The 13859-nt window shown below is 37.6% G+C and overlaps 1 protein-coding gene across 7 annotated transcripts in view; it reads right to left on the reverse strand.

Annotated features, from left to right (window-relative positions):
* Positions 1–3201: 3201 nt before the first annotated feature.
* The window catches only part of CENPE (centromere protein E), a gene marked incomplete at its 5' end in the record, with an annotated part of 73929 nt that continues 63271 nt past the window's right edge, over positions 3202–13859 (reverse strand). For 5 of the 7 annotated variants that reach the window (XM_082389057.1, XM_082389059.1, XM_082389058.1 and 2 more), the window contains 5 exons: positions 3202–3558; positions 6282–6568; positions 8198–8381; positions 10249–10346; positions 11784–11896. In XM_082389057.1, the coding sequence (XP_082245183.1) occupies positions 3464–3558; positions 6282–6568; positions 8198–8381; positions 10249–10346; positions 11784–11896 (777 nt within the window). In that variant the 3' untranslated portion in view covers positions 3202–3463. The remainder of the gene's footprint in view (positions 3559–6281; positions 6569–8197; positions 8382–10248; positions 10347–11783; positions 11897–13859) is intronic. The other 2 variants (XM_082389060.1, XM_082389056.1) reach the window with 1 other exon arrangement.

The following is a 13859-nucleotide window of genomic DNA, read 5'->3' on the forward strand; positions in this document are numbered from 1 at the left end:
CTGTGCTCCTTGCTTTAATAACAATCCCTTTCCTTTGACTTTTGAAGATTTTGGAATACACATTTTATGAACATGAAAGTTCTCTAATCAAGGCCAACTCTGATACTTTCAGAGCTGCATCTTTCTTGATGCAACTTTCTTCAGCCTCCCTTCTTCACCCACTGATGTTCAACAGTAATGGTTACTTTCCGACAGCCTGTCACATGGTAATGCAAATATTTGCTTAACCATCTGTATTGTCAGTGGACTAAATTTCTTCAAGGCTAGGGACTGTATCTTTTTCACCCTGTGATCAGCTCATATTAAAAGTATATGAGTTATTTGTTTTCCAAATACAATATGAGTTCCACAAAGGCAGTACCTTTTGGTGCCTAGACCAATGATAAGTTCATAGTAGATGGTCTTTTAATATTCGCTGAATATGAATGGTAGGCTCTCAGTAATAGTTCTGCCAGGCTCAAGAACATGTTTCTTATGAACAATAAATATATTTTGTCTTCTCGTATTGTCTGACCATATTACTGCTTTTTAACCTTCTTGCAAGTTTCCACTGCTGATTTTCATTACCATTCCTTCACAAACACTCATCACAATATTGAAACTCAGATCATTAGAGGTTAGCAACATTCCAACATTGATGGAGGAACAGAAGTGCCAGCTCTCTTTCCCTGACAGACACCGACTTAACAACAATATATGGACCGAAATACTTTTGTGAGAACTTCAGAAGCCCATTAAGAAATTGCAGTACCCTAGGTGAGGGCAAAGCTGAGGACAGCCACACTGAAGCGGGTGAGAAGAGCCGTTTTTGACCTGCTACTACGCCTCTCCCAGGCTAGCACAGCTTAGCCCCTGGCTCAGTTTCCCCATCATGGGGAGTAGGGGGGAAAAAGGAGAGTGGAAGATTCATCCAAAGTTCCAGCTTTTTGAGGGCTGCTTGAGTGACTGGTCATGCTCCCCTACTTGGAGTGCTGATGGAACTGGCACAGTTTGGCACCAGAGAGCCTGCCGTGCCATCAGAGGCTGGTGTGGCTCTGCACAGTCAGGACAAGGTGCCCAGCTCGAAGCTTCATCCTTGAGAGGGAGGAAGAAGAGTAGAGTGTGTGTCTGGCGTTCCAGCTTTTTGGATGGCTGCACAAGTGACTGGTTTGTGTTTCGCCTGACTTGGGGTGCTGATGTACTCTGGTTGCCTGAGGGCCAATGAGAAAAATGGACAGTGGGGTGGCTTCCTGCTGTAGCAACAAAGAACCCGCAGTACTGCAGACAGACACCAGAAGGAGGGAGAGGTTATGAGCTCTTGAAAAAGGCACTGGCAACCCTCTCGAGTTGGCAAGTCACACACACAAGCCCAGAGAAGTTGCAATCCCACCAAAAGGTTTCAGAGGACCCCAGCATCTATACATGAGCTCATTGATGGTGCTCCCCTGTACGAAGCTAGAAGAGGTGGCTGTTTTTTCAAATGCATAAAACCCAGCAAAAAGTCAGGAGGCACACAAAGAAACATGGCCCATTCAAAGGAACAAAATAAATCTCCAGAAACCAGCTCCAAAGAAATGGCAATCTAAGAAGTACCTATCAAAGAATTAAAAATAATAGTTTTAAACAAGCTCAATGATCTGCAAGAGAATGCAGACAACTAAATGAAATCAGGAAAATGATGCACGAGCAAAATGAAAATATTAACAAATAAATAGAAACTATTAAAAAGAACCAAACAAATTCTGGCACTGAAGAATATAATAACCAAATTGAAAAATTCACTAGAGGGGTTCAACAGCAGACTTGATCAAGCAGAAGAATCAACAAAGTGGAAGACAGGTCATTTGAAATTATCCAGTCAGAGAAGCAAAAAGAAAGAAAAAAGTGAAGAGAGCCTAAGGTACTTATGGGACACTAGCAAGTAGACCAGAAGAAGAGAGACGGGGACAAATAGCTGATTTGAAGAAATCAATAATGGCCCCAAATTTCCCAAATCCAAGGAAGGAAATGGACATCCAAATTCAGAGAGTTAAGCAACATTCTGCTAGACTGGAAACCTGATGACTGATTATATTTTTAATGGTCTTTAAACTAGTTTTATTATTCAGGTGAACGTACCTACTAGACGTTGTAAAGAATCAAACCTGCAGTGCTGTTATAGTGTTCTGTTTGGGTAAGGGTGAAAAGGAGAAACAGGCCCGGGGGAGAAGATTATAGGAGGGGACACTTTCCCCTCAGCCCTAGTGAATTCCTGTGACAGTATGTTAAGATAAGGGAAAATATCCAATCCAGACTTTAGAATGATGGCTATGATGCAATTCATAATCTCTTCCTTTGAATAAATATTCTTACCAAAGAGCCAAGAATGCCTTGAAATCACTAACTCTGTTCTGAACCTTAAGCATCTTGCTGTTCTATGTGGTTTTTCAAAGTTATATGCTATAAAATATCAAATACTCTCTAAAACGTAGTTCATAACCTCTTGTAGGGTCAGAGACCCCTCTGGGAGTATGATAAAAGCAAGTATGGACCTTAGTACTCTAGAAAAATGAATCCACACACAAAAGTTAACATTAAATTTCAGAGGTTTTACAGCCTACATGAGGTCCACCTTAGAATGCCTTACGTTATCTGTGGGGACCCCAGGTTTGAAAACTTTGATGGAAACTCTGGTTGCTGTTTCCCCATGTCTAAAGTGAAAGGGTAGAATAAATCTATGTGGTTCTTCCAGTTGGGAATAAATGTGCAATCGAGTACTAAGTCTAATAACAAACCAACCAATTTAGGGTGCTTGTATAGGGAGTGGGTTGGTTGGTAAAACACTGAAAAGTGAGAAACAACTTTTGTAGCTTATTACAGCAAAAGGAAGATTAAAACTAGAAAATGAAGAGGTCGTATCACTTGCTATTCCTTAACAACCTAAGTGTGGAATGCATGTGTGTATTTTTAGAGCAAACTTCTGAAAGTCAACAAACCAGAAGAGAAGAGAGCCAAATATACCCTGAGTACCCCACCGAGAAACCATCAGTTAATATTACATGGTGCTGTCATTCAGAACTAAGCAAACGTTTATTGAATGTTTAAGGAGTCTGTAATTTTGTTAATTAAATGATGTTTCATATTAATTTATGAATCATGCTTTGGAATTCTCTAAGTCATATGTGGATAACTTTACATTAATAAAAAAGTATACATTTTATGTATACATGGAAAGATTGGAAATTTCCTTCAATAACTTTATTCTTTACAAAACATATAAATAAATAAAACTATTCAACTTCTAAAGGATTACCACATTCAAGAAGAAGGTATTGCTATCACCATTCTAAATTACGGGAATGAATCCCGTTCCTTCACCTTCCAATTCTACCGGCAAAGTGAAAACAACTGAAATTAAGTTGGCCTGTGACATCATCGCCAGTGATAAACACAGGCATTTCCAAACATGGAATGCTGGGCCCCCAGAAAAGTGACGGAGAGGAATCTACTGAGTCTTGCACTCGGGCACATCTTTTCCAGAGGAGGCATGCCAAGGACCTGGCTGGGGATCCACAGTCTCTGCTCCAGCGATTTGTTCTTCTGAGAGGGAAAAAAAAAAAGAAAAAAAAAATCAACTACAAAAGTAATCTTAGTAAAAACATACACAAATCCCAAATACAGCTAAAGTGAAAAGGATGTTTGGAGTAGAGATATAAGAAGAGATGTAAGAAGAATGAAACACAGCACTTAAACATGGTTCATTATTTTGCTTGTTAAAAAACTATATTTCACTTCAGCAGAGTTGAAGTTTTTTTTTTTTTTTAATAGATCTTTATTGGAGTATGATTGCTTCACAATAGTGTGTTAGTTTCAGAAGTTGAAGAAGTTTATTTCCCATTTTCTCATAAGATGAATTGTTAGAAAAACCATATTGTACATAAAACCAAGAAGTAATAAAGTCTTATTTGGAATTCATCAATTTGAGATTCAAAGTGAACCAAACACAGATTAACTCAGATTTTCTTTTGTCCTATTTTTTGGGAAAAAAAATGGTGAGCTGTACAAATACTATGTATTTTAGAGAATATTTAGCCATCTTTAAAAAGTTTTCTTTGAGCCTTTAAAAAGCACTTCAACTGCATCTATTTGTTTATAAACAATATTTATTTTCAAATTATTATATTCATGAAAGTAAATCTAGAATAACTGGTCTTGGAAATTATCTTAGGTGTTGAGATAATATAAATTTCCTTTTATAATTAAAATTTTTTTAGACTGATATTTTACTAATTCAAGCTGAGACTATGTCCTTTAATTCGGAATTGGTCAGTTTTTGATTTATATATCCCTCCAGACTACTCTTTTATTTTACTTAAAAGTTGTACCAGAGAGATCCACGTATTGATAAAAAGACTCAAGCATTTTTATTTGAGGTTGGATTACTTCATATTATGCACGTGCCTTTGGCACTGTCAGATAAAAATCAAAAGGTGATTATAAAACTTTATCAGTTTTTGAATAGACCCTTCTAAAATGGTGTGGTGTGTGTGTATACAGCAAAAGTTCCACGGAAGTGTTAGCTAATGGAATGTCCTCAAATGTTTGTAACATACTGTTCAATGAAGTGAATAGTTCAAAATTTTTTCCAAATTGCGTTGTTCCTTCCTGTATCTCTAACAGCACTGTCAGAGTGCTGACGTGATCCAATTCTGACGTGTAGTTGATGAGAACGGACTGATTCCTTCTTTGTCACAAAGTAGAGTTCTCATAAATCCTGGCAACCTTTGCTCAGAGCTTTAAATGATCTCTGGCAGCTGCCTCTCTTAATGTACAGTTTTGTTGCTTTAGGTTTCTACAAGTGCATAAAAGGGTGTTTCTGAGAGGCAGATACACTGTCACAAAGGGCTGTGGCCATACACATGTGGGCACATGATAAATGCTATGTGGTGAGAAAGACTGAGAAACGCCATATCACAGAGCTTCTCCTGACATGTTCCCCACCTCTGTGTATAGCACCTCCGCAGAGCTGGGGGCGATCCCTGACTCCACCCCAGGCCATCCGATCAGGCACCTAGCACTGCTCATTTTGCCCCCAAATCTCTCCCATCTGTCCACGTCTCTCCATCTCCATTGCACCTGCCCAGGTTCATGCTGTCACCCTTGCCCAGGCAACTGTCAAACTCTTGCTCCTATGATTTGTTGGTTACCTAACAGCTGAGGTAATGTTTTCAAAGTTTACAAGTCATCACGTTCCCCTGCTATTGTTTAAAGTCTTCCAACGGCTTCCTCTATATGCCTACAGGATCAAGTTTAAATTCCTTTACACTATCTACAAAGTCCTGCATGTCTGGCTCTGAGCTCTCTCTTTGGCTTCACTGACTACATCCACAGAAGCCTGTGTTCCTTGTGCTCTGGCCACAGCATATTTCTTTCAATCCTTCCCCTGACTGTGGTCCCTCCTACCCTGACTGCGGCTGTCACTGTTCCATCTGCCTGAAATGCTTTACCCTCCCCTTTTTGTTAAGCTAACTCACATTAACCTCCTAGATCTCAGTTCCCTTTTTCAAGGAAGACTTCTGTAATATTTAAAAAACAACAACCTATTATAAGTCTCATAGCCTTTTGCACTCTAGAATTTTACCTTGTTTTGTCACTTGATTACTGTCTATACCTGTTAGACTGTAAGCTCTAAGAGGGCAGGGACCATATCTGGTTTTGCTTATTAATGTACCATTAGGGTCTAATATGTGACACAGAGTTGAAATAAAAAAATTCTGTTGATTAAATGAATAAGTAAATGATACAAGTCTATGATCTGGCTTGCGTAAAATGAATATAATCCTATAGGAAATACTGGCCTATTGAATTGATAAAGTCTTTTTCAGTAAAACTGGTTTTGTTTATAAGGTAGTATCCTTATGTCCTTGGGACAGTTGCTTGTTCATTCCAGGGAAAAGCTGAGGGTTTAAGAGGCAAACTTCACTTGGGGTTGTTTTCTTGTATTTCTAAAGAAATAATATCTTATTTTCAGATTTGATTTGCTAAGCAATGGCTCACAAATAGAATTTTTACATACCAAAGGAAAGAAAAAAAAAACAAAGGCTTCACTTGGGGTAAAAAGTGACTACTGCACTTCAGAGCTGTGCTTTGGAGAAACTTTCTCCCACAGAAATAGCCATGAAGTCTGGGCACTGTGAGCCTGACCAACGCCATCCTCTCTTGTCTACACCTGCCCTGTGGGGACCACATATTAAAGAGAGGTTCCAACCATTATCCGCCCCCCATCCCCGCCCCATTTCCAAGCAACCAGTGTATTTACCTACCTGGGCAAAGGCCTAAACTTGAGTTATCAAAATAGTGAACTGGAGGAGGTACCGGCAAAGACTTTGATCGGCTATCAAAAAACCAGGATTTTGGCGATTCCTTTGGCACAGGATCTTGTAAATTCCGTTCCTTGCATTGAGATGACATATGTTGTCTCTTTTTAGAGGCTGTTCCAGTCACTTTAGGAGACTTTGGAGAATTCTCACAAGTTACTTCTTTGTAAGCCTCTCTTTTAAGGGTTCTCTCCTTCCACGTGTTGACCTCTCTGGAAAGATGATGATTATTGCTTAAATGTGAGGGGTCAGGGTGGGGCGGGGGGGTGGAGGTGGAGAAAAAAGGAGACCATAAGACTACAATTCCTGCAACGTACTCACGTTTAAGTTAAAAAAAAAATTGCTTTAAATTGTGGTAAAATATACATAACCTATAATTTACCATTTTATCATATTTATAGTTAAGTTTCAACCTAATGCTTCCTGTTTGGACTGTTTCCACAGTTCAGAAAATGAAATGAGGTCAGTATAATTTAAGTAATTGTAATAAACCTCCAGAATCATGGAGTTTTGAAAAGAAAGCTCAGAGCATGACATCAGGTTTTTAAACAAATCAGTGATATCGTCCAGAGGTTTATCTGTTGATAATTTGGGGCCATAATTTGATAAATCAGTCTGGGTAGATGATTCTAATGTACCTTTGTCATTTTAAAAGAAATAATTCATGGTGTTTTTCTGGATTAGTTACAGTTTTGCTTCTCACAGGAAATGCCACCAGCGTTTATCCAGTTTCTCCAGAGAGAAACCTGGGCAACCATCCTAGGGGCCCTTGTCTCCTTTATGTGAGCCAAGTCTGTTGATACAGCCTCATACTTATTTCTCAAATTCGTTTCCTTATTTTTATCTGCATTGGCACCATTCCAGCCCATGCCAAAATTATCTTTTGCTTGGACAACAATAAACACATTCCTAAATTGGGGCCTCCTATACCGCTATCTGATCTCAGCAGGCCTTGGCTTAAAATCCTCCAGTGGAGTTAATCCTTCCATTACATTTAGGATACCACCCAAACGTCCTCCCAATGACCTCTGGGGCCTGTGTAACCTGGACCAGTTACCTCTGGCATCTCATCTTGCACCTCACTGTCTCAGTCTCTATGCCCTGGCCACAGTGGATGTCTTTCAGTTCCACCAGCTGGTCACTCTTCCTGACTCAAAGCCTGTGCACATGCTGTTCCCTCAGCCTAGAAGGCTTACCCACCTCTCCTTTCACCTGGCCTAATTTCTACTCATTTTTCACATCCAGTCTTAAAGATTAGTCTCTTGATCACCACCTCTCCCCGTACCTAGATAAGGTTTGATCCCTCTGTGATATACCCTTTCATAATGTCCTATTTTTTGTTGTTGCTGTTTGCTTGATAGCACTCATTACAAAGGATTAGTTATTTGTGGAATTATTTGTTTAATGCCTATTTTTCTCCTATTGTCTCATTGGTAGAGGTTAGCACAAGATTCTAGTCTTTGGTAGAAGCCAAATAATTAAATTTGTCAGAACTGTTTATAAAGTAAAACTAAGTAGGCTACGATAATGGACCTAAGGGGTTCCTCCTTGAGTAAGAGCCTCATTGACTTGGGTATATGGACTTGTGGTATATTTAAGCTGTTCCCTCAAAGATCTTTCTTTACTTCCTAGTTCTCGGCTTAGTTAAACATAGGTCAATTGATAGATAGCCAACATCTGGAATGGTGCTACCATATTTTTATGCCTTTTAAAAAAGACATATTTTATGAAACTTAAAAATTACTTTCTCCGTATGTGTGAAGGATTGCCAACTGCAAAAGCTATTTATGTATGTGTCTATATCATCCTCCCCGACATGTAAGACGTAAGTATAATTTCTATATCGTGTGAGCAGATCTTACCTTAACAGCTCATTCTTTTGCTTTATTAGCTGTTCATTTTGCTGCTTTAACTTGGAAACTTCCTTTTCCAGCCGTATATACTCACTCTTCAGGATAAGAGCTTTCGTGCTTTGTACAATGCCACTGCCACCTCCACAGGTGAAGGGTTTATTTGAAGGCTGAGGATCAGCGTGTCCTGATACCACTGCGGGAGGCAAAAATACAGACAGGTGATAATTTTAGTAGTTCCAAATAAAGAAATAAAGAAAACATTATGAAAGGTAGTAAGTCACTATAAAAACCAATACACCACCATCTCCCTGGAAGTCATCCTTGCCCACCTCCTTCTCCCTTAACCTCACACGGCTATTTGGTCATCAATTCTAAACAGCTCTCGAATCCTCCTGCTTCTCTCCACCCACCAATTCCATTCTCATAATCCTGCGGAGATCGTTCACCATCACTGTAGTAGTAACAATCCTCCTCAGAGCTGTCCTCCATTGATCTATCTTCTATAGCAGTAGAATCACCTGGCGGGCTTCTTCCTACAGTGTGTGTGGGGTCCACCCCCGTCATTCAGTGCATCACAAGTATTCAACACATAACTGTTCACTAGATAAACCTTAGAATGATATTAGAGCATATATTATTAAGTATTCTACACTGTGTGTGTAAAAGTAATGTAAGGAACTGTTCTGTAAATTTTAGATAAAACTGCATACAAATGTGAGGTGCTTATGAAATAGAATAATCCACTGGGTCACTCACGATTTATAAAAGGGGGGAAAGGTGTGTGTGGGGAAGATACTCAATGTCCATTTCCTTTTGAATTATTCTGAATTCAGGGACAATATGTACCTGAAAGTAACTTACAAATCAAGAGTAATTATCCTGACCCTTCTGTAACAACAAGGAATCCTCAGTTCTATTTTTATCCCTTAAAGTTTTCCAGATAGGAGCTGTGATCATCTTTAACACTATCTCTAATTCTTTTTTTTTAATGAGTGGACAATAATACACATAAATATCATCTTACATTTGCTTGACCTTTAGAATTTTCAGTGTGCTTGCACACACAACTTTTAGTTTGATCCTTATTACATACATTGTTCAATGCTTGTCTTACTATACAAAGCTGCCCCAAATACTGTTCAGCATTTTCTCTTTTCAAATGAAATATAAGAGACAGAAATACAAAAAAAGGTATAGTTTGAGAGATATATATGCAGAAATTTGATCATTAAACTTAAAGACTGTTCCTAAGATAAATTTCAAAAAGTTTGCAAGTATGCATCAACTCTATATTTTCAGTATTAAGGACAAGTAGGATAATATTTAGTTATCTTTACTGTGAACTGATAATATTTTTACTGTGCACATGGTTACAATCTATTAAGACATATGCTTGTATTTTTATTGGGAAGTGTACTTCTACCCTGATAGTTAAGTCATTCTTTTGCAGTGCTGAAGATATCTTCACTAATAGGTAAAGATCTGATTATGCAAAAGTAAAATTTGTATTTTCTAAAAATCTATAATGGATAGACAGTTAAGATTACAGTAAACTAAGGAGATGTCACAGGATAAATATGAGCCCAATGAATTCATTTTAAAAATAGTTTTTTCTTGGGGCTTCCCTGGTGGCACAGTGGTTAAGAATCTGCCTGCCAATGCAGGGGACACGGGTTCGAGACCTGGTCTGGGAAGATCCCACATGCTGCGGAGCAACTAAGCCTGTGCACCACAACTACTTAGCCTGCGCTCTAGAGCCTGTGAGCCACAGCTACTGAGCACACGTGCCACAACTACTGAAGCCTGCGCGCCTAGAGCCCGTGCTCTGCAACAAGAGAAACCACCGCAATGAGAAGCCCGCGCACTGCAACCAGAGAAAAACCCGCATGCTGCTGCAACAAAGACCCAATGCAGCCAAAAAAATAAAAATAGTTCTTTCTAAATCAGTGATTAACTTAGCTTTATTTTTGACTATCATACCTGTAATAGCAGTCTTCAAAATATGTAAGTGTATTGAAGTAAAATGGAAAGATCAGGAAATATCAGCATTTTCTACTTACTTGAGGTATCTTGGGCCTGTTGATTTCTTCTAAGATTTTCTCTCAATAGCCTTATAACTTCTTTTTGATATTCCACAGTGGTTTTTGTCGAAGCGATTCTATTAAGAATAACAGAAATATGTAAAAGCCCAGAAACTAATTTTTAATAAAGGAATAAACACAACTGCTGTCAAGAATTTTCTAATAAGACACATCACATCAACACAATGTCCTGGTAGCAGTAGATGAGCCCTCATGATACCCTCCTGGTATCATGCACCTCACAGCTATCACACCACCAAATTGGAAGTATTCTGTTTGGTTGCAGCAGCAATTGTTTTTAACATTGAGAAATCAATTCTTTTTAAATTTCTGGAAGCCCAATAGCTATTAACCAGATAGTGTGTAAAATTATATCTGGGGGCACCATAAAATAAATAATTGGTCTGTTACCATGAGGTCCTAGAAATACCTTGAAGGTACAACAATTACCAGAGCATGAAAGCAAAAAGCAGCTTCCTTTCTACATTGTCAGGAAAGCAAACCCTGGCTGCAGCTCTGGTCTGAGGTGATACAGTCAAAGGTCAAATTCTACTCATTGTTCCCTCGTAGAAAAATTTTGTGAACTGTTTGCTTAAGCATTAATCAGCAATGATAAATCAGCAATGATACTCTGCTTTTCTTAGAGGCTGACAGTATCTGCCCATTCTATTCTATAAGTAAAATTGCTTTTTATAATGAAGATCTTAATAGACCTAAGTTTCACTTCTTATCACCGGAAGCCTGGTTAGAACGAATGAAGATTCAGAGTGTTACATTTTAGGCAAAATTAGATATCATCATTAGATATTTATTAAAGATTTATAGGAAGAATTAAAAGTGTTAGGAACCAGAAGGGATCTTAAAAAATCCTTTAATATAAACCTATCCTTTTATTGATTATGAATGTGAGGCCCAGAGAGATTAAACAGCTTGTGTAAGGTGATATATTCATTAGAGGCAACATATTTCTAATTTAGTTTCCCTGACACTGGCTAATGTTCTTTTCATTATGCTATACCACAAAGAACTTGAGGCATGCTATTACGTATGTAGTACTATATATAAACAAATCAATAAAAAGAGGATATGCTCTTGGGCATTAGGTATTATAATTTAAAAGGAAATACAACTTTTTCATAAAAACATGATGGGAAGAACAAATAAAATTAAGAGAACCAACAGAGACCTTAATCAAATGCTAAATACACCACAGGTTCTTAACATTTACTCTCAAGCATAAAAAGGATATTTTAAAGCTATTTATATATGATTGAGCAAGAAGCATCCAAAGACATAGTGTGTTAGTAATCAGAATTGTGCTTATTTTAAAAACTTTGCATATGTAATGAGAATTTAATAGATTTAAAATCTGTGAATGTTTGTATTTATATTTTTAAAAAGCAATAAAAATATTTTCATATATTTTAAAAAGTTAACTAATGCAAAGAAATTTATATAGTTTTGAAAGGAAATTTAAGCTTTTAAAGTCATGTTCAATTAAGGCAAAGACATACTCCTTTTCAAACTCCTTGGCATTTTTCATCTTCTCTAGGTCTATTTTCACCAGCTTCATTTTGAGCTCTTCAATTTCTTCTTTATAGGGCTTAGCTCCTAAAGCAACTTTGTCCTAAATTTTTTAGAGAAAAGAAAAATAAAATAATTTTAGAGCAGTTCTGAAGAGTTGTTAACTGCCTTGATCTGGTAGAAACATTTTAAAACAGCCATCTTCAAATATATGAAAAGCAGGGAAGGCACAAATTTTAACACTGAAATGAATAACAAATAGATATACGATGTGAAGTATAACTTGAAGCTCTTGGAAGCTAATACGTACTTAGAAAACATGTGACTTTTGTTTCTTAAAACAATTTTTTTCCCAATTTAAAAACAATCTACCTAAACAAATGAAACAAAGGTTGAAAACAATGAAAAGGGCAGACGAAGGTTAATCAGGAAAATGAAAGAAAAAGATGTCAGAACAGCAATATAAATATCAAACTAGAACTGAATTTAAGGCACAAAGTATTATGTAGCATTGTTGAGGATATTTTGTAGTCAAAGATGGTTCAATCCAGTGATATATCTACTTTCTACTCAGAGAAATAAAAATCCATATATAAATCTTTTTTTTTTAATGAATAGATTTCATTTTCAAAGTAATTTTAGGCTTATGGAAAAATTGAGCAGAGAGTACACAGAGTTCCCATATACTGTGCCCTCCCCCTGCCCCAACTCTCCTGTTATAACATAACATATTAATGTGGTATATTTGTTACAAATGATGAGCCAATATTGATACAATACTATTAACTAAAGTTCATAGTTTACATTAGGGTTTATTGTTTGTATTGTATATTCTATGGGTTTTAACACTTGTATAGTGACGTGTGTTCATCATTACTCTATCATTCAGAATAGTTTCACTGCCCTAAAAACCCCCCACACTTCACCTATCCATCCTTCTTCCCTCCCTCCCCTTCAACTGTTGGCAATTACTGATCTTTTTACTGTTTCCCTAGTTTTGCCTTTTCCAGAATGTCATATGGCTGGAATCATCCAGTATGTAGCCTTTTCGGATTGGTTTATTTTAATTAACAATACGCATTTAAGATTCCTCCACGTCTTTCTGTGGCTTGAGAGCTCACTTCCTATTACTGCTGAATAAATTGCTCTTTTTATTGCTGTACCACAGCCACACAGTGGAATACTATTAGATATTGAATACAAAAATAAACCCATCTAAATAGGAACCCAGAGAGCTCTCTATTCCTCTAGGCTTTCCCACTCCAACCCCCATAAAAACATCTGTACACACACAATGGCTAGCAAAGACTAAAAAGATGCAAAGCTTCTAAAAATGACAGATGCTCAGCTTAAGGAGGTTGATGACTGGGTCAGAGGAACCCACTGTTTGCTCAGTCAGAGCACCAGTTCACTACCCAGGCCTTCTGGACCAGACGCTGTTATCAGGGACTCCCTGGGCGTGTGTCTGGCTGAAGTGGTGTCAGTTTCCTAAGAAACTGCCAAACTTTCCTGCAAAGTAGCTGTGCTATTTGCATTCTGCCATGATGACTGAGTGTTCCTGTTGCTCCACATCCTCACCAGCATCAAGCGTTGTCAGTGTTTTGAATTTTGGCTGTTACGGTATTTTGAGATACCATAGGTGTGTAGTGTTATTCTTGTCATTTTGATTTTCAATTCTGTAATGACATGATGTTGAGCCTCTTTTCTTATGTTTATTTGCCATGTGTCTGTCTTCTTTGGTGGGGTGTCTATTCAGATTTGTGGCCTGTTTTTTAATCGGGTTTGTTCTCTTATTATATTTAGTTTTAAGAGTTCTTTGTATATTCTGGATAACAGTCCTTTATCAGATATGTTTTGCAAACATTTTTCTCCCAGTCTATGGTTTGCCTTTCACAGGGCAAATGTTTTTAATTTAAATAAGTCCAACTTATCAATTTTTTCTTTCACGGATCGTGTTCTTGGTGTTGTGCCTAAAAAAGTCATCGCCAAACCCAAGGTCAGCTACTTTTTCTCCTATCTCATCTTCTAGGAGTTTCCTAGTTCTGTGTTTTATATTTAGGTTTATG

The sequence above is a fragment of the Balaenoptera borealis genome (genome assembly GCF_965194805.1).
Source record: "Balaenoptera borealis genome assembly, chromosome: 4".
In the NCBI taxonomy this organism is placed as follows: domain Eukaryota; kingdom Metazoa; phylum Chordata; class Mammalia; order Artiodactyla; family Balaenopteridae; genus Balaenoptera; species Balaenoptera borealis.